Raw genomic sequence first — 19,573 nt, 5'->3', positions numbered from 1 at the left:
CAGGGAGAACATCCTGATCAAGACAGCAAAGTGCATCAGTAAACACCAGGTCAATGCTGTAAAAGCCGCCCACAATAACAAACCAGTGGATGGTAACCTTTCAGTTTCCAACTGACCTTTCACTGTCAGCCTGTCTGCAGCTCTCACCTGTATCTCTTCCATCCGCAGCAGCATACTCTCTAGGGTGGGGGCCTGCAGCCTGCGCTGGGCCTCGTCTTCTAAATGTCTGTCTGTCTCGGCTGCCCACGCTGCCCGAGCAGTGTCCTCCAACAGATCCTCCAGCAGGGCCTCGCTCAGCTGCTCTGCACTTGCTGCTGCCTATAAATGACAAGTTGATTAATTTAATTGATTCCTGTTGAACAATGGCCATCAAATTCAAAATCTATTAAGCTTACCGTCTCTGCAGCCTTATCAGACAGCCTATTCCTCAGTGCGGGGCTGATTTGGTTTCTGGATTCACTGATCCTCTGAGAAACAGAAAAAAGCAAACATAATTTACTTACTCTTTTTTCCATAAAAACAAGCAGACACAAGAGACATAATCTATTGTAATATGCTTAATCAGAGAGTAAACAAACCCTCTATGTAACAGAATTGATGCACTGATTTTCTCTTTTTGCTACAAGTAGAGGGAAGGACAAATCTTTTCACCTGAGCGTCATCCAGAAGCGGCTGAATTCTCTCTCTGGCCTTCTGCTCAGCTTGCTCAGCCCACTGAGATGGTGAAATGACTTCTGACCTGTAAACCAAAACACACCCACACTGCAAGCTGTCACAGAAGAAGTAGTGAGGCTGAATAACTTCCAGAGAATGACTTAGATGTTCCTGAAAAGTATGATCAAAACATGATTTTCAGAAAGTCCTCAAATGGGTGAAACAGTACCTATAAAAAGTATTCAGCCCCCTGGATGTTTTAACTGTATTAATATTATAAAACAATCATGTTTAATATAATTTGGGTTTTTGACCAAAACAACAATAACAACAACAAAAAAACCCTTAAATGTCAAACTGAAAACAGATTTCTGCAAAGTAATGTCAATTACATAAAAATATGTATTGTTAAAAAGGTGACTGCATAAGTATTTGCCTCCTTCAAGTCATTGTGAACTGTCAGGCCGTGACTTCAGTTCCTCATTCCAGCCATCTTTTCCTTCTAACAATCCTTATAACTAGGCCCCATGTCCACTTACTTAGCTAATAGGGGTGTGTATTGGCAAGAATCTGGGGATACGATATGTATTGCGATACAGGGTTGCTGCAATATATTACAATACTATGAGCAAGGCGATATATTGCAATATTTTTGTAATTTATATATATATATATATATATATATATATAAACTTAGCAAAAAAGTAAGGAAATGTGTGTTTGGTAGATTATTTCTTTGTTGTAACAATGCCAAACAGCATATTTTGCTGTTGCTATTGACTCTTGTTTTAAGCTTCTGGTACCCCCAGGTGCTTGTGAGCATGGGCCCTGCTACAGTGGTCGGTAGGTGTCTGCTCCAAGAATCGGCATGCCACGTTTGACTGGTCTGGATAGGGCCCGTGTGATAGGGCAACTTCAAGCTGGTGTTCCACAAAACCAAGTTGCAGCATTATTTGGAGTGGGCCCTAGTACCATCTCTGAAACTAAAGGCCAAGTTCCATATAACAGGGGATGTCAGACACAGGCTGCAAAGTGGGCATCCCAAGAAGACACCCCAAGAAGACCATTTCCTCACCCTGTCAGCACTTAGGTACCGTAGACTGTCTTCTACAGATCTGCAGTCAAGGTTTGAAGGGCGATATGGTCAACGGCTCTCTGCCCAGACAATCTGGAATAGACTGCACAAAGCCAATCTCCGAGGCTCATAGGGCTACCAGGAGGCCTGACCTCAACCCCAATGAACATTTGCAGGTCAGCTTGGGCGTGCTGTTTGTGCCAGAGTGACCAACACAACGCTGCTGATTGAAGAATGAGATGCCATCCAACAGCAGTGTGTGACCAGCATGAGGAGGAGGTGCCAGGGTGTTGTGGCTGTGTGTGGTTCCTCCACACACTACTGATGCTCCTGTTTGCTAAATGAATAAATTGTTAAATTGCCAATATGTCTTGTTTCTTCAAACTTCAATAATCCAATCCACCAAACACCAAACAAGAGTCAATTTAAGGACTGATGGACCGTGTTTTGAGGAGGGCATGACGTGACGGGCCAGTGTTTTTTTTTTTTTTTTTTTAATTGTACTACGGAAGCCGTCATTCTTAATGAAACTATGATGGCACAGGTCCTTACAAATAAAAGGAAGTATTGACAGTGTAATTATAGTTACATGAGTAATTATCAGCGGTAGCTTCAGCAGGTGTCTTTCTTGTTAGCTGTTAGGCGCTAAGCTATTGCTATGATGTCTCGTGCTCAGGTTCATCGTGTCGTCCAAGTATTTCACTCTGGCGTGGCATATCTTATAAATGACTTGACACCTGTAGAAGTCTGTACCGTCTTTAATGTTTTGGAAGCCAAAACAAGTCCACATATCTGCTACAAATGCAGCAGAAGCTGCACTGCTGGGTAGGTATGAGCAACCGACTCGCTCAGACCGGAAATCTTGCGTGATCTTGTCTAAGCAGAGGAGAAGAGGGAAGAGTCAACTGCCTGCTGCCAACTAGCGGTCAGGGGGTGAAATTACACCACAAACTACCGCACCAACAAAGTAAATTATTAATCTAAAAAATATCGATACTGCATTTCAAAATATCATTACAGTATTGCGCCGCAAAATATTGTGATATATCAGTGTATCAATATTTTCCAACACCCCTATTAGCTTTGGCTAATGCCTCAGTTTTTGAGAACTGTTACTGTTGAGCATTATTCTCATGTATCTAGATGCACCTTTTGTTGCAATTACAGCACTGAGTCTATGTGGCTAGGCCTCAGTCAGGAAAGCATATCTGAACAGTGAATTTTTACTACAGCCTTCTTTGCAAAACTGCTCAAGCTCTGTCAGGTTGTATGGGGATTAGGCATAAACAGCCCTTTTCCAAGTCCAGTCACAAATTCTCTATTGGATTGAGGTCTTGGCTTTGACTCAGCCACTTCAGAACTTTCACCCTGTTGTCTTTCAACCATTTCTGTGTTACCTTTGTCGTATGCTTCAGGCTGATGAATAAGATTGTCCTACAGGATTTTACTATATTTTCCCACATTCATTTTACCCTCCACCTCTACAATCCTTCCAGGGCCAGCTGTCGAAAAGTATCCCCACAGCATGATGCTGCCACCACCATGCCTCACAGTGGCAATGGTGTGTTTGCGATGTGCAGTGTTTTGTGTCCCACAAACATAGCATCTTTTCAAATAGCCAAAAAAGGGCATGTTTCAATGGAAATGCTCAACATTTTATGTCTGTTTTAACCCTTATTTAACTAGGAGGGTTCCCATTGAGATATAAAAAATTCTTTCACAAGATAGTCCTGGCCAAGACAGGAGCAGGAGAAGTTCCATGTACGGTTGCAAGAAAAAGTATGTGAACCCTTTGGGATTTCTTGGATTTCTGCATAAACTGGTCATAAAATGTGTTCTGATCTTCATCTAAGTCACAAGGTCTTCTGAGAGGTATTTTGTGTGAGGCATGGTTCACAACAGGCAATGCTTCTTGAGAACAGCAAACTCAGAACTGGTGTGTTTTTTTTATAGGGCAGGACAGCTTTAACCAACACATCCAATCTCATCACATTGATTGGACTCTAGGTTTGCTGACTTCTGGCTCCAATTAGCTCTTGGAGAAGTCATTAGCCTAGGGGTTCACATACTTTTTCCACCCTGCATTGTGAATGTTTACATGTTTTGTTTTCAATAAAAACATAAAAAACATATCATTTTTGTGTGGTATTAGTTTAAGCAGACTGTTTGTCTATTGTTGTGACTTAGATGAAGATCAGAACACATTTTATGACCAATTTATGCAGAAATCCAAGAAATCCCAAAGGGTTCACATACTTTTTCTTGCAACTGTATATGACAAACAACAGATCCTAACAACAAAGGTTACATCAATTGACCAATTAACAACGCTCATCAGAAAAAAACATGTATACACTGGTCAAGTGTTCCTTAATTCTGGCTTTAAAAAATAAACCTCCCACACTAATACAATGCTTAAGATCAAGGCGACCCTGTACCTCAGACCATGATGCGACAAAAAGAAAAAAAAAGCTCTTTTACCAAAGACAGAGTAAGCTCAAGGAATCTCATACATGATGAATCCATGAGAACAAAAGTGACAGCTACTGACAGTTTTTGGAGTCAGTAGAGAACATGAATGCAGTTTGTGCACAACGGCCTTATGGAGACACATTTACCAATGTTCAGTCCTTCTTTTGTGTAAGGAAGATCAACCGTTGTCGTTATACAAGACACAATTTATCATGGCTCACACTTTGTGAAGCACTGCTGCACACTTAAGGGAACTCTCAGATTTGAAAAAGAGGAACTGGGACTCTAAAGAATCACAGATTTTGTTTTTACCACCTTAATTATCACACATCTTAACTCTTATGATGATACTGTCTGACTTTTGTTTTTCAGACTGTATGTAATATGTATTTGTTTTATGTATCATAGATTGATTTTGGGCTTTTGCCTGTATTTTGGCAGTAGAGATGGAAATTGGAGAGTTCAGAATGACATGTGGGAAAGCAGCCATAGCTTAAATCAAAATCTAGGCCTCCTGCTGGACATTTGATGACAGCAACTTTTACTCCTTATAAAAGGACCATTCCCTAATCAAATATGTTCAGACACCACTCATGAGAGGAGTCTTTGGGTGAATCTCAATTCTCCCCTTAACCCTCAACTTACTCTCAAGCTCAACCCTCAGTCTTAACTCGCCCCTCAAAACCAAGTGTAGGGGCCATCCTGTGACTTACAAATGGGACACCCCTTAATAGCAGTTACGATTTCAGACTGTTGAGGGCAGTAATGTGCCAAAAATGCGTAGTCTGTCAATTCAGAGGAGGTAGAAGAAGAAGTGCGGTATTTTAATAAAAATGTATCTTGCTAATACAACTTAACAACTACATTACCACCAAGAAAATGGCATGTCGTAGGCTTGTCCATGAAGGCACGGTTACCAGCTTGCGATCGTAAAAATAGAAGTAAATTTTATGCTACAAAAAGACAAATAATCCATAAAATAACATTAAACTAAGATATTGGAGGGGTTTTCTTAATTTTTAGATCTCTATTAACAAACAAACACATTTGTAGCTCAATTTCGCCCCTGTATTCGCCACCATTTTTCTTTGAGTGATAACCCTTAATACCAGGGGTGCTCCTGGAACATCTCAAAATTGGGGGAGATAAAGCCCTCAAACTCGTCCCTCAACTCAGCTCTCAGGAGAATTGGGACAGCCCTCACACTTCGCGGGAACGCGCATTTTGAGACTGAGGATTAAAACTGAGGGTTAAGGGGAGAATTGGGATTCAGACTTGGTCTACACCTTATGCATCATCATCCTGCTCTTTGCCGATACGAATGGCAGGGGAAGTTTCTGTCATTTGTGTCTGTGTTGAAATAGAAGCATGAAGGACAGACCCTCATTTTGCTCTAGTATTATAAACTTAATGTGTTATGTTGCTGGCTTAACTGTCCAATCACTACTTCCAACTGTGAGTGGGAATAAAGGAGCATATGCTCTCTTGTGCTGGGAGGATTACTGCAGCAGTAACAACCTGCATTATTTTCTGCTCTATTGTTTGGAGGTAATTATAGCCATGCTGGAATTTACTTTGTAACTGTTCATTTTAGTGTGTGGCTTATTGCTGTAAGACTGCCAATAGACTCATACTTTTGTAAAAACGGCATCCCTGGTGGTAAATATCTCTTTATTTATTTCTATAATGGACATCAGAGACATGTAAGAGTGCATTATCAGATTAAATAGTACAGTATGTATTCTGCATTGTTGTTTGGGTTTTTCCAGTTTATCAAAGTCTTAAAAGTAAGTTTAAATCGTATAATCATCTCCTCAGATACTTTAAGTATACTCACAGTGTGATTTTATTTTCACCCTACCTTAATGTCTTAATGCGTTCAGCTTCCTCTTTGCTCAGCTGGTTGAGCTCTCTCAGTCTCCGTATTGTCATCTTATCCAGCCAGGCTTTCCTGAACGAAGACAGTAATCATGAGATGGAGCAAAATGCAAACCTCAATTAAGCATTTCATACATACATAATGGATAATCCTCATCTCTAAAATCAGGGCTGCTAGCCCCTGATTAATTGCAAAGCACAACTGTAGTAATTAATATTTGATTACGCAGAGACATATGTGGTGTGGAGCACTAAATCAATGAGGTGCTTATAAGCACTGAAAACAGGCAAAGCTATTAATCACTTAAAAAGAGGAATGGCCCCGATCAAGCAAGAGCCTGGATTAATTTATTGGAAAGAATTAAGTTTGAATTAGAATCAAAATGTTGCCCGGGGCTCTCAGCAAGGGGGGTCTGACATAGAGAGTGGAAATACCTCATTGGATACTAAAGGAGGACTCAATAATTTTTACCCAGATTTCTTTCAGTTTCAGCTTTGCAGGACAGATATTTAATGTATGAAACCTGACACAAACTAATTACTAATACTAATGGCAAACAATTCATTATTATAGAATAAGACAGTGATTCTCAAATGGTGTGGCAATTCACACTGGTGTGCCTTAAGCCTAGTGTTGGTGTACTGCAGGATTTTGGACAACCATATGTATTACTACAACTATACAATAACAAAAAACAGTGCAGAACACTGGTGAAGTCAGAGGTAGAATAAAGGAGGATCTGGGGCAAGGAGGGTTGTTGAAAGCAGCTTGCAGAGGGAGCATCAAGGAGTAGGATAAGGCAGCATGAGTACGTTATATCAGTAGCATGCCTACAGTGATTTAGCTTGCTGACAGCTGACAAGGACTTTCGTCAGATCAGCTGATCTCAATTGTATGGCAGCACTTGATTCCATGGGCTGCCGGATCTAACACTATATGCTTGATTTACTCTAACATGTAAGAGGCTATTTTGTAAAGATATGGTCGTGGTGTGCCTTGAAACTTTTACTTGATCTTAGGTGTGCCTTGGGCAAAAAAAAAGATTGAAAACCACTGCAATAAGAGATTATAAACTGGTTTAGGATGTAAGCAGGGTTGTCATGAGACCAAAATTTAAACTGATGTATCATCAGTACATTGAGGGCAGTCAAATGATTAACATCTTCAACAGCTATTCATTTCTGAATTTCTGTAGTTAATCACAATTGATCACATCCTTTTCTTTTCATATTTTAAAATTCCACTATTTTACATTGAAAACTTTTACTGTGTCATTTTGGATTTTTGTACTGTCTCACACTAAGGGTAATCTACTTCCTGTTTGGACACAACAGGAAGTAGAACTGCTTTTATTCATAGATCAAAGGTTTTAACATGAACTTTACCACAGAAAAGGAGCTTGTTTGGATCTTAAGGAAATAAGGGAACAGTAAAATGGTAAATGATTGTTGGCACAAGGTTTATATTTCTTTGGTCCACTGAGCTGTTTAAGTATTTTAAAGTAAAATGAGACATTAAGGAGCAGTGGTGGACGTATTTTACATCACTGTGGATGCAGGTAGATTCTGCCATGACTTAACCAAAGTGTGTTGAAGAGACAAAAAAGCCTGAGATAAATTGTGGTTTTAAAAAATTTGTGGACTTTGATTAATTGCGATTAACACAATTAATCTTGACAGCCCTATTTAAACTACAATATTCCATATTTGTATGCATGTGTTTACATCAGGCTAATTAACTGTTTCTACACATGATTAAAAAAATCTGGTGGGGTTGGTCATTATGCTCTTGTTCCTACCATTTCAGGGGTGCTTATATGAAATTTAGGGTTGCTGGAGCACACCTAAAAATTGTCTGAACTGATCTATGCTTGGAGTTGAAAATATGACTGGAGATCATATTTTTATTAATTCTTTTGTAGTTTGCGATGCTCTACATCATTAAAATAACAGAGACTGTGGGGTGCCAGTTGCTTAGTGGTAATGTCCACATGCCCTACGTGCCGAGGCTGTTGTCCTTGAAGTGAGCATCCTGGGTTCAAACCCTTACTTGTCAGTCTCCATTCTCTCCCCAGTTTTTAAATCTATCCACTATTCTATCCAAACAAATGCATAAAAGCCCTAAAATATATCTTCAAAAAAAGACAAAAAAAGAAAACTTTAAATTAGTGATCATTTTGACAAGCTAAAGCCTCACCTGAGTGCTTCATTTTCGGCTTGTTTCCTTGTTTCTACACTCAAACTAGTTGCCACCTTCTGCTTTAGAGGGCTCATTGAAGGCCTCTTGGGAGAGAAGAGACAGCGAGGCTCTGGTCCTCTCCTTTGAGGGGATCTGTTGAGATAAAAGCCAAATATGTTGGGGGGTATTAAGAGAAAGCCAATCAACACAAGGAGCAACATTGCAATTATACATCTTTCATCCTGCACCTTTATTTTTCATTTATCTAATTAACTTTGTATTTATTTCTTTTACGGCTTTGATGTACTATTTTACAGTATTTATTCTATTTAGATGGTCTTTTAATTGCATTTAATCTTACAGTGAATGTAAGCTATAGTAAGACCAGCAGGCAATTCCAGTATTTCTCTGATGAATACTGCTTGCATCCACCTCCAGACTGAAAATAAACTCAACAGACAGGTCTCTCTTGGCAGTGTGATTTATAAGTCTCTTGTTTGTATGTTATGTAAAAACCGCTTTCATTTAAAATGCATTAATGAGCCACTTCATAAAGGATAAAAAACAGTTACCTTGAGATGAAATTTCCTACATCATTATTGCAAAAATAGCTCCTGCTTTTTAGAAATCTAATGTGTCATCATCTGTGGAGAGAGATAAAAGGCTCACCGCTGTGGAGGAGGAGAATGAGGGGACGTAGGTATCCAGGGCACAGAGTGCTCTTTTTGAGGGAGCTGGTTGACTCGCAGCTGAGAGGAGACTGTGGGTTGCTGGAAACCTGCATTTTGTACATGATGACCCTGTGACAGAATCAGATCAAATGCATGTTTAGACTGTTTATATACCATAACTTGCACTGCTTGATCCTCCTTTTTTAATCATTGACTCCTGGCACTTTGTTATGCAAATCTATTCAAACATCAATGCTTGAATGCTAAAATGAAGCATTTCTTTTATGCTTTAGCCTTGTTAATTTTGTATTCCTTCATACCTTCATTATAACATCAGCCTTGTTCCTATCAGAGTGTAGAGCCCCTCCTTTTCTGCGGTGAGTGTTTGTCTGAGGTCTTGTTGGCTGCTCTTTCAGCTCCCTCTGTTGGGCAAGTCTCTCCAAGCCAGCCCTCAGCACCTCTCTCCTGTTCACAAGCTGGTGAAATGTTGTTTTTGGCTTCTTTGGGACCATTCTTCTCCCTACTAAAAATATGAAACTTTTTTTTTTTTTTTTTTACCTTAAGTCCTTTTCTTAAATAAAATCTGGTAAAAGCCACTGTTACATGGAACTAAAAGCTTCTAAATCACTTTTACATGCACAAGAATATGCTTGGAAGCTACTCAAACACAACCACCAATTAGACAATTTCCCAGTACTCTTGGAAACCAGCTGGCTCCCCATTTACTTCTTCATAAGTGGCACAGGGGCCCAAGTAACACAAGTGAAGAGGTTTGTTTCCAGGGAAAGCTACTAGCAGTTACAGCTCATTGTAGGTGTTTGTGTCTTGTCTACCACAGGATGCCACTCAGAGAAATAGGAGCCAGCAGGAGTTAACTGCTCATAAGACTACGCAGTAGGGGGGCTGAGGGACCTTCGGTTCCAGTTTTTCTCTCTTCTAATTGCCTTCATGGCTCCTTATCAATTTTCAGCCTGGTGCACCCATTTAGGCTCAGCAGTAGGCCCAAAAATATACACACAAAAGACCTCCAGAGACAAAGGAGAGCAAACTGACTGTCCTTCATCAAAAGGTAAACATAGAGTTACTTTTAATGAAGCTTTAAAAAGAATGTTGCATGATCAGACAGATTCACCATATTCAATAGATATCTGTATCTCTTTAATGTATACAGTACAGAAAAAAAAAACTGACTAGATATCTGCATTTGGGTAGTGTGACGTCTGCTTCAGTGGTCCTCTGCCCGTACTATTTCTATGCATGAGTCGCCCATCAAATCTCTATATTATGAACATGATGGAACTATTAGTGAAAAGAAAATCGGGAAGACGTTAATGTCAGTGCAAGGACAAAATAAAACCAGCTCCACTTGCTGTCTTTTTGCCTCTATGACTATATTCACTTTGATTAACACTGAGAGTTAAGGTCTTCATGATTTTCTCAGCAGTACCAGTGTAGGATTCCTTTTAAGAAGCTTTAGCTGAAATAAGACTTTGTCTGCTTGTAAAATATAGCTTTCATTAGTTTTATGAGTTTTGAAACTGTCTTCATGAATGAATGTGTTTGCTGAAAGTAAAATGTAACAAAAAAGTAGACTTTTTTGGAAGTTCCCCATTCTAAACAGCATAAAAAAGGACAGGGGCTTGGATATGTTGACTTTTCCAATCCAATGAATCTCACCATGGAAACCTCTTTTGGGATTTATGGCTTTGCGTGGCCCTTGAACAGATGAGGTGCTGGGACCCTTGGGTCCCATAGGCGACGTGCTGCGTTGAGTAGGCTTCCTGTGTGGCTGACATGCTTCAGCCTGCTTCTTTTCCAGCATCTCTTGCTTATTAAGAGCAGAATCCAAAACCTTAAAGGAAAAGAGGGGCAAGGCATTAAAATGTTGGATCATTCACACAATATTTATATGCTGCATGATGTGGGAATGAAGCCTTTTAAGACAAAACCATGGCAAAGCATACTGTATAACATAGACTCATTCCTCACCTCTAGTTTCTGCAGAATGTCAAGGGCAGTCTCAGGGACAGCTGAACCCTGCTCTACTTCAACCTTTGCTGAGCACAAAGACAGCTGGCGAATCAGCTGGCCCAGCTCTCTGTAGTGAGAGGGTACCTTTCCATAAGATAGATCCGAGAGCTGGTGGATAACAACCTGCAAGGCCCTGAGTGCCCCACGGTGGGCAGCCGCAAGCCTGTTTATTGCCAGGGACTGAAAAACAGAGCAGAAAGTTAATCAGATGAGCATTTTAAAAAGAGATATCTTGGTGGATAAAAAAGATGGCCTAGTTTTAAATCATCTCCCTCTGACAAGGGCGTGTTGTTTTAAAGGACAGGTTATGTACAGCTTTTGAAAAGGTCAAAATTCAAGCGCTTTTCAAGCACTATTAAAGTGATTTGAACATACTCCAAATTAATTTCACATTATTTCTCTTCCTTTTAATGTTGTAACAGATGATATTACCCTATAGACAACCAATATTGGTTTGTAATATCGGTCTATAGAAAGATGACAAAATTTAAGACAATAAAACATGGTGCCATGTTTCAAAATAAGTCACCTGTAAGCTGACTGCCATTACAGATTTAAGCACTTTCATGCACCACATCTGAATACCAAACATTTTTTTTAACTTGAAATAACAACAATAGAATTTAAGCATGTTCATGGATCTTAAGCACCCATACAAACCCTGAAAGGATGATAAATTGTGTTATTGCTGTAGGAAACTGTACTGGATGAACTTCACAGTTCAATCACATTAACTAATAAATAAACGTCTCATAATGCTTACAAGAAATTTACCTTTTTGGTGTCCCACGTCTTCTGGTTTCGTAGTTTTATAATATCCTCTTGAATCTCTTTAACCTATCAAATAATAATTTGTAGAATTGTTTTTTCTGTATACAAGGCATAGTAAAACGTCTGCACAGGCTCTTTTAAATATTACTGGATATAGATTTGTATACCTGTTGTTGGAGAACATAAATCATACGTCCTGATCTGGCTGCCTGCTTCTGTCTGCGGATTTCCAACTTGTTTTGCTCTTCAGGCTCCAGTGGCTCCTCTACTTTCTCTCCTAATAAATCAATCATATCAATAACTGTTGTCAGACACTGTAAAACCAGACAAAATATGTCGTAATTGTGTTGGTTGTTAGAAACAGCAGCCTAAGCTATACATCTCCAAATGATAATTTGTTCAGCATCAGTCTAATCACACCAGCTGCTGTTGTCACCTTTTAGTTTCTGGTCACCTCTGTTGGCCAGCTCCTCGACTTTCTGGATATAAACTTCCAGCTCATTTTGCAACTTTTGTATCTCATGGCTTAAGGGAGCCTGTTTGCCTTGTTGTAGCTGGCCTTGGCCAGGGTCTCTGGTTGGGGGTGAATAGCTGGCGCAAAGGATGGGAGAAATGGGATGTTTGTGGAAATTGTGCACTGAAAGTTTGGCTCCAGGCCGTGCTGCCCTCTCTTTTGGACTTGAGGATTTTAATTTTGTTTTAGTTGGAGTGGCTGCAAGCTCCTGCAGAAAGAAAATAAAATAAACTCACCTGGGTCATTGAACAAAGCAGTGATCATTTATAATCCATAACTACTTATAGAAAACCTTTTACAATTAGTAAAGAGTGGTTACCTGAAGAAGCTCTGCGTCACTTGTCTCAAGGAGGGAGACCTCCTGAGAGGGTTTGGGAGGAGAATTTGTTAGTGACTTAAGGCGCCTTCTTCTAAGATCACGCTTGGCCAACCGAACTGCAGACAACAGTTTCTCCTCAGAGAGGGCGGTGAAGCTGATGGAGCTTCTGGTGCTGTCCATCTTCTCAGGCTCCTCTGCCAGTGGTGGCAACCTTTCAATAACAATAGGAGCTGGTGGGCACACATGGGTGGCACGGTTGTTGGTGCTTGCAGGGATAGCTTCGTTGAACAACAGCTGTGGTTTTAAGGATATCAGTCAGACATCATTGATTTTAGAATTGATCATACTACAAAATGTTGCCTATTGAATCACTTTCCAGGTTGGCACATCAAACATTTACTTTAAATGAACTCATCCTCCTATTTTTATAGATATAAAACAACTTGCAACAAGTAGCCTGTCACTTTCAGCAAGTGTCTGAGTTGTCTGGAAATTAGAAGTAACAAAGTACTCACGAACTGTGGACTTACCTTTGATTGAAACATCCCGGTAGAGTTGTAAGAATCGCAGCTGTAACTTTCGTTTGATTGTAGGATACTAAATAAACCCAGTCTCTGCCTCGACTTGATTGTCTTGCCGAAGCTGTTATAACACTAGAACTGTGCGGCCATTATAGCGGAAAAAAACCAGCTCATGTAAAAAGAAAGTCCCGAAAAATACGGATATTTTGCATTTAAAAGCCAATTACGTTTTTTAACTTAAATTCGCTAGCATTCTGTTAATCCCATGCTATCCATGCAACCGTTTTGACGTCCATTTTGACCACGTTTTTGGTAATTTAAGGAATTCAGAATTATTTTATGCAAATAAAGATGCCAAAGTAAAGTTCATAAAAACTTGCCTTACCTTTATTAAGAGCTATCATTTAAAATTTTGGCTCCAGTTGAGAGCAGTTTGAATCGCCGCCATGACAACAACAGAACGCCATTTGACGGAAGTAGCTTCTACCAAGTACGGATCGTCAAAGAGGGCAAAAACTAATCCTAACAACAGTTTAATGGCAACACTTTGAGGTTTAAAATACAACTATTTTGAATCACGGTCACAGTATAACCTATAATACTCTCTATTGACATTACAATAGCTTACCCTTTATCTTTAGAGTTAAAATATTAACGTTCTTGGAAAAGCAACTCGGATACGCGGTCACTTTAAGAACCTTTGCACAGACCGGAAGTGGTACTATTAAATTTAGAGTATTTCTACCAGGTCCCTTGTGCAGCTCAGCAGTATTTTAATGCTTCATAGTTTATGTCAGTGCATTGTCACGTAACTCACTGTCAAAGATGGCCCATTACGAAGAAGTAAATGTGCGTGGATATGAAGAGTTCTGTAAGGCTGTGTCTGCAAGAGCAGGAAAGGATATTTTTGCTTATTTTTCTGGGGATAAAGACGCCCAAGGGAAGAGCTGGTGTCCAGACTGTGTAAAAGGTAAAATGATTTTACATTAATGTCCCTCGTATGGTTTTATAGTTTGTAGTTATAGTGAATGTTTTTGTTCTTTACAATGCTTACGTGAAGCATGAGATTGTGTATCATTATGTGGTAAACTTCTTTGCTTTGGCAGTGTTCTACTGTTTTGCACTTCTTTATTCTTATTTATATGACATCTGATGCACTCTCTGTGGCTTAAACACTTTCACTTCTGCCTTCTTTGCCAGCCGAGCCAATTGTAAGAGGAGAACTGTCCCACCTTCCAGAGGGATCTGTTTTTGTCTACTGCCAAGTGGGAGAGAGAGCCTAGTCAGTATTTTTCTCCTCTTTATTTGAAAATGTGGAAACTGTTTGTCATACCACTGCCTTTGGTTTCTTAGATGCCAAATCCTGTCCAAAACAAGTAAGCAAGAATTTAGAGTTGCATCAAAAATTGTTTTTCATTTTTCATTTTAATGCAAGACAGCTAACAAAATATGGTGCTGTTTACAGCGAAGACACTTGTAAATTATTGCTCTTTTTGAGACAGCCAGAAAATCTTGAGTGCATTATAATAAGAGGTACAGTCTATGTAAAATCATCCTAACCTTGTTAAGACAGATTTCTTTCAGAGGACTTTATAATCTCTAACTCAAATATTTTGGCATTGAGGTATTGACATACATCAGTATGGTCCTAAATACTGCATATCTGCATGCAGAAATTTAAAATGGGATTCAGACTTAGGACCACACTGATGTACAAAAATATTAAACATACTAGGTAATTCAAATTTTATTCACTTAAACACATTTTATGTATATATATATATATATATATATATATATATATATATATATATATATATATACAAAATGAGTCCTCTTTATAAACAAATATATATTTCTGCTTTTTCATTCTGCAGTTGGAAGGATCCAAGTAATGATTTTAAGAAGACTCTGAAGCTGAGTGGAGTTCCAACACTACTGCGATATGGCACAGTAAGAATAACCTGTGTTTTTGGTAGCACTTTGTTCAATTACCAAGTAATTTTATTGTATTAAGATGGTAATTACCTTGTAATAAGTTGGCATTCACCAAGTGTTAGGGAAGTATGTAGCTAGCAATAATGTCTAATTTATCAAGTAATTCCCCATAATATTGTGGCAGTTCTTTGGTAAATAAGGTGGTATTTTATCAAGAAATTCCTTAGAAACAAGTTGATAATTTTCTGTATAAGCCACTTTATAATTCCCAGGTTATTTCTTTGTTTTGGCCAACTTAATTAGTGTGAGTCCTTCCTGAATTATTTTAAAGTATTTTTCAGGTTTAGGGTCAGGGTAAAATACCACCAGAGAGTTGCCAAATTATTACAAGAAAATACTTGATAATTAATAGATTATTGGTAGGTAGACATTTTCTTAATATCCCCATATTTCAGAGTTCTTACTTGGTTAAGTGCAAACTTATTATTAGGTAATTACCACCATACTCTTGAGAAATTACTAGATAATTTAACTTATCAAAAACTTACGAGGTAATTAGGGCACACTAAAATAAAGTGTTAATGATTTTTCTACTTTGTTACTGATAGAAAAAGAAAATTGATCATTTATATATAGACTCATTGAATAATAATACACAATATCAAGTAATAGTCTTATAATTGCATCTGAAAAGCATCATCTTAGAAAAAAAAGTCTAGAATGATTAAAATATGCATTTAAACATTTTTAACATCCTGTGATCTGTGTTCAGCCCCAAAAGTTGGTGGAGGATGAATGCTTCAAAGCTGACCTTGTGAAGATGATGTTTACTGAAGACTGAACAATCATGCTACACCAACATCATTCATAAACATTTAGAAGATTACTACACCTTCTGATTTTCATCACCATTCAGCTTCAATGCTATTGATAACCAGATAACCAAGTATACATGTCTTGAAGTAGTTTAATTCAAATCAGATTCTGTGTTTGTTTACAACCAAACGAATAACTGTCCTTTGTAAGGCATGGCTGTTTGATCCAATTCTTGCTGGAAGAATCTGCAGACAATCACATAGAATAAATGTGATTCATACTGATTACACTTGTTGTTCTGTATGTGCAATCACTAATTTCTGTATTGTAAGTCGCTACATTTCACTAGATGTTATGTTATAGTTGCACAGTAAGTGATTAAAGAATATAATTTTGACTGTTTTTATCGTATGTTTGTTGCCTTACAATGGGACTCAAATAAAAGATACTTGATGATCAAGACATTTGAAAGGGGAGATTGTTCTTTGTAACTTTTTTCACCTTCACAGGATGATTTTACTTTCTTTACATTGTAAGGTGAGGCTGTGCCAGAAATCCACTTTATTTAATGATCATTATATAAGTCATTATATTTCTGTCATTGTTGTTGATATTGTTATCATAGTTCCACAAGTTAATATTAGAATGTTCAAGCTATTGTCATACTTTGTTTAGTATTACTAAACACACTTTCAGCAGCTTAGCAGCCATTCATCTCTTTCATTACCTGTAGCACTGTTTGTCCCTTTTCATCTCTTCTTTCTGTATGTCCCTCTATCCATCAACATCAAGGTGTCCGCCTGTTAAATGGCAGTTTCTCCTCATTACTGATGTCTCTGCTCAGTGTCAAGCAGGGTCTCACGTTTGATGACATTTGTTAGACTAATGTAAATAAGGGGAGTGCTTTCTGGGTCCCAGCCAAACTGGGGCCCCAAGGAGGTCATTAAAATTATGATCTATTGTAAAGTGAACCTGTGTTAACCATATTTTATATTTAAACTGAATAATAACTACTCTATCAAAGCAAAAAAATAACACATTCATCTGGTGTGGTTATACAAATATAGCATTTCTCAAAATGTAAACCCCTTTTCTTAAAATAGAGTTACATTTTTAAGTAGGCCTACTGTTAACATTATGTATGGGCACACTGAACTACACAATTATAAAAGTAATGTCAGACGTCATAGCTAAGCCATGATGTACATGATTGGTTAAAAGTGGCAAAAATGGATTAAAAATGGCAAAATAGGCAAAAACTGGCAAAAATTAATTCAAAGATGCAGAAAAGTGGCAAAAAGTGCAAAAACAGGTGAAGGGCAAAAAGTAGCAAAATTTGGTTAAAAGTAGGGAAAAAATGTTAAACTGGCAAAAAAGAGAGCAAAATTGGCTAAAGGTGGCAAAACATTGGCTAAAGGTGCTAAAAATGGGTAAAAAGTGGAAAAGGGCAAAAAATGGGTTGAAAGCTGGCAAAAAGTAGCATAAATAGTTTAAAAGCGGGAATAATTGTTAAAAGTGGCAACAAGTAGCATAATTGGCTAAAAGTGAAAAAAAAATGGTTAAAAGTGGCAAAAAAGACAAATAAGTTAAAAGTGGCAAACATGTTTTAGAATTGTCAAAAAGTGTGTTAAAAGGGCAAAAAGAATCCACAAAAATGGGATAAAAGTGTCAATATTATTCGGAAAAAATGTCAAAAATATTTTCAAAGCACTGAAAAGAATTTAAAACAGGCAAAAAGTGGCAAGAATGTGTTAAAGGTGGCAAAAATAAATTCTGAAACATTTTTTTTAAATGGTCAGAATAGGCTGGACGTGGCAAAAAAAATGCAAAAATGGGTTATCAGTGGCAAAAATGGACTAAAGTAGCAACAGGAAGTGACAAAAGATGGTGGAGAAGTGATGAAAATGGTTAAAAATCAGCATGAATAAATTCAACTTGAGAAACCCAAAATAGTTTGCCACACTTTTCAGCTCCAAAATGAGGGAACCGTTAGCCAGGATGCTGACGCCAATACTGATGCAACACACATGCACTGATTTCATCAATAAATGACTGCAGGGGAGGGCCTATCAGCAAGTTATTTAGGGGCCAAGCCAATAATGTGGGTAGAAACATGCTGGCTTTTCAAACGATGTTGTCAATATAAGGCTTTTAATACTTTCTACCTCGTAATTCTGCTTATTCATGCATGGAGCGCCAGGTCTCTGCCGTTTTAGTGAGCCCAGCTCTCGCCCACTTTTCCAAGGGGAACACGTCAACTCTGTTTTACATTTCTCCATCTGTCTAAACCACATTGAGCAACCCTAACCCCTTGTTTCACCAGGTAGCTTCCGCTTGTGGCCACTAGGTGGGAGCATATCTATAAGAATAGAATAATTTTACATAGACTCATTCTTTCGAATTGCTAAATTTCATCAAGCGTAATCTATTAAGCTTATTTGATAAGAAAATTCCCATTAATAGATTAATAAAATAAATTTTAAATCAAATCCAGAATTCTGGTGCTTTTAATTTAAAATCAGATAAGTTTCAGGAAATACATAATATAAATTTAGCCATTAAATGGATATAGCGATATTAAAGCATAAAAATCTATCAAAATTAGTGTTATGTTTATTTTTCGTGTTAAGAATAAAAGCTTATATGGCAGAGGGGTGCTCTGATGGTAAACGAGCGTATCCGCTGTTGCAGTCGGGGCGATAAAGCAGAGCGCATTCCTGCACAGCGCTCACAGCGGAGCACGAGCCGCGGTGGACAAGCACACACCGCAACGCCTCACAGGGGCCGGGAGCTCGCCGAAAAACCTCACGTAGGAGGTGGAGGAAGTGCCGGGTGTCGCCTGTACATTGTGGTTTACATGTACAGCAGCCTCAGCCGAGGATACCGTTGTGTGTACGAGGACTGTACGCTGCCATGTCGGAGTTTCTGGTGAGTCTACTCGGGGAGCGGCTCGTCAACAGCGAGAAAGCCGAGGTGGACGTGCAGTCGCTGGGCGCCAAGCTGTCCCTGGTCGGGCTCTTTTTCGGATGTAGCCTGAACGCACCGTGCAAGCAGTTCAACGGCAGCCTGTGCGAGTTTTACAGCAGGTTCAAAAAGACGTCTGAACACAAGGATAAATTGGAAATCGTCTTCATCTCGTCTGATCAGGACCAGAAACACTGGCAAGACTTTTTGCAGGAGATGCCATGGCCTGCGTTACCTTTCAAAGACAGACACAAAAAGGTAAGATGTGCTGAGGAGCTCTGCCAAATCACTGCTTGTTCTCTGGAGGGGCTTTTCGGTGTGTTTAGTGTGCTGGAAACCACCCGAAACCCCCCTGTAGGCTCGACGTGTTTCTGCTGTCACTGCACAGGTGTACATGCCTTAATTTGAGTCATTAAATAGTTTAATAAACAGTAAAGACCATTTAAACCAGACTAACTACACTTACTCTTATCAACTAGACTTCTACAGTCCTTAAATTAGCTGTCTATTAACCAGCTACATCTATACCCATCTCAAAGAGTGGATATTATACACAGACAAATGTAATGCAGCTTCTTTATTTAACGACATGACCCATGCAAAACAAACGCTTTTATAAGATGTCACTAATATAAGCTGGAACAAGCTGTTTTAAGGAAGCAGATTATATTTTTAACCATGCTTCAAAATCTACAGCCAGTGTAGAAAACGTTTCATTAGTTAATTTTATTATGAGAATCTTTATATGGCACATTCCTGACTTATCAACA

General features: G+C 38.7%; 3 protein-coding genes across 4 annotated transcripts in view; 2 read left to right on the top strand and 1 right to left on the bottom strand.

The window, feature by feature from the left end:
- kiaa0753 (KIAA0753 ortholog) overlaps positions 1-13,617 on the bottom strand; it is a 30,617-nt gene extending 17,000 nt beyond the window's left edge. The window contains exons 1-15 of one of the 2 annotated variants that reach the window (XM_041796696.1): positions 13,471-13,613; positions 13,095-13,223; positions 12,565-12,858; positions 12,168-12,453; positions 11,899-12,008; positions 11,735-11,797; positions 10,919-11,140; positions 10,607-10,781; positions 9,250-9,452; positions 8,928-9,058; positions 8,277-8,411; positions 6,063-6,152; positions 652-739; positions 396-467; positions 148-318 (exon numbers count right to left, since the gene is read on the bottom strand). In XM_041796696.1, coding sequence (XP_041652630.1) covers positions 148-318; positions 396-467; positions 652-739; positions 6,063-6,152; positions 8,277-8,411; positions 8,928-9,058; positions 9,250-9,452; positions 10,607-10,781; positions 10,919-11,140; positions 11,735-11,797; positions 11,899-12,008; positions 12,168-12,453; positions 12,565-12,858; positions 13,095-13,109 — 2,055 coding nt within the window. In that variant the 5' untranslated portion in view covers positions 13,110-13,223; positions 13,471-13,613. Of the gene's footprint in view, positions 1-147; positions 319-395; positions 468-651; positions 740-6,062; positions 6,153-8,276; positions 8,412-8,927; positions 9,059-9,249; positions 9,453-10,606; positions 10,782-10,918; positions 11,141-11,734; positions 11,798-11,898; positions 12,009-12,167; positions 12,454-12,564; positions 12,859-13,094 lie in introns of both variants that reach the window. The other variant, XM_041796706.1, reaches the window with a different exon arrangement.
- A 192-nt stretch (positions 13,618-13,809) lies between these two features.
- Positions 13,810-16,301, top strand: txndc17 (thioredoxin domain containing 17). Its single transcript, XM_041808686.1, has 4 exons — positions 13,810-14,055; positions 14,286-14,367; positions 14,963-15,038; positions 15,796-16,301. The coding sequence occupies exons 1-4, from the start codon at positions 13,911-13,913 to the stop codon at positions 15,862-15,864; spliced, it is 372 nt and encodes a 123-aa protein (XP_041664620.1). The 5' UTR covers positions 13,810-13,910; the 3' UTR covers positions 15,865-16,301.
- Positions 16,302-18,569: 2,268 nt separating this feature from the next.
- Positions 18,570-19,573, top strand: part of nxn (nucleoredoxin) — a 91,393-nt gene continuing 90,389 nt past the window's right edge. The window contains exon 1 of the mRNA XM_041812723.1: positions 18,570-19,061. Within this exon, the coding sequence (XP_041668657.1) occupies positions 18,753-19,061 (309 nt within the window). The 5' untranslated portion in view covers positions 18,570-18,752. The remainder of the gene's footprint in view (positions 19,062-19,573) is intronic.

The sequence above is a fragment of the Cheilinus undulatus genome, linkage group 2 (genome assembly GCF_018320785.1).
Source record: "Cheilinus undulatus linkage group 2, ASM1832078v1, whole genome shotgun sequence".
Taxonomy (NCBI): Eukaryota; Metazoa; Chordata; class Actinopteri; order Labriformes; family Labridae; genus Cheilinus; species Cheilinus undulatus.
Note: the sequence above shows the minus strand (reverse complement) of the source record. Positions and strands in the feature narration are given on the sequence as shown.

Bases quoted from the DNA above. Each gene is read 5' to 3' on its own strand.
- txndc17 (XM_041808686.1), top strand. From the start codon at position 13,911: ATGGCCCATTACGAAGAAGTAAATGTGCGTGGATATGAAGAGTTCTGT. The intron at 14,368-14,962 runs GTCAGTATTTTT...TTCATTCTGCAG, and splicing joins CAAGTGGGAGAGAGAGCCTA to TTGGAAGGATCCAAGTAATG. The intron at 15,039-15,795 runs GTAAGAATAACC...ATCTGTGTTCAG, and splicing joins CACTACTGCGATATGGCACA to CCCCAAAAGTTGGTGGAGGA.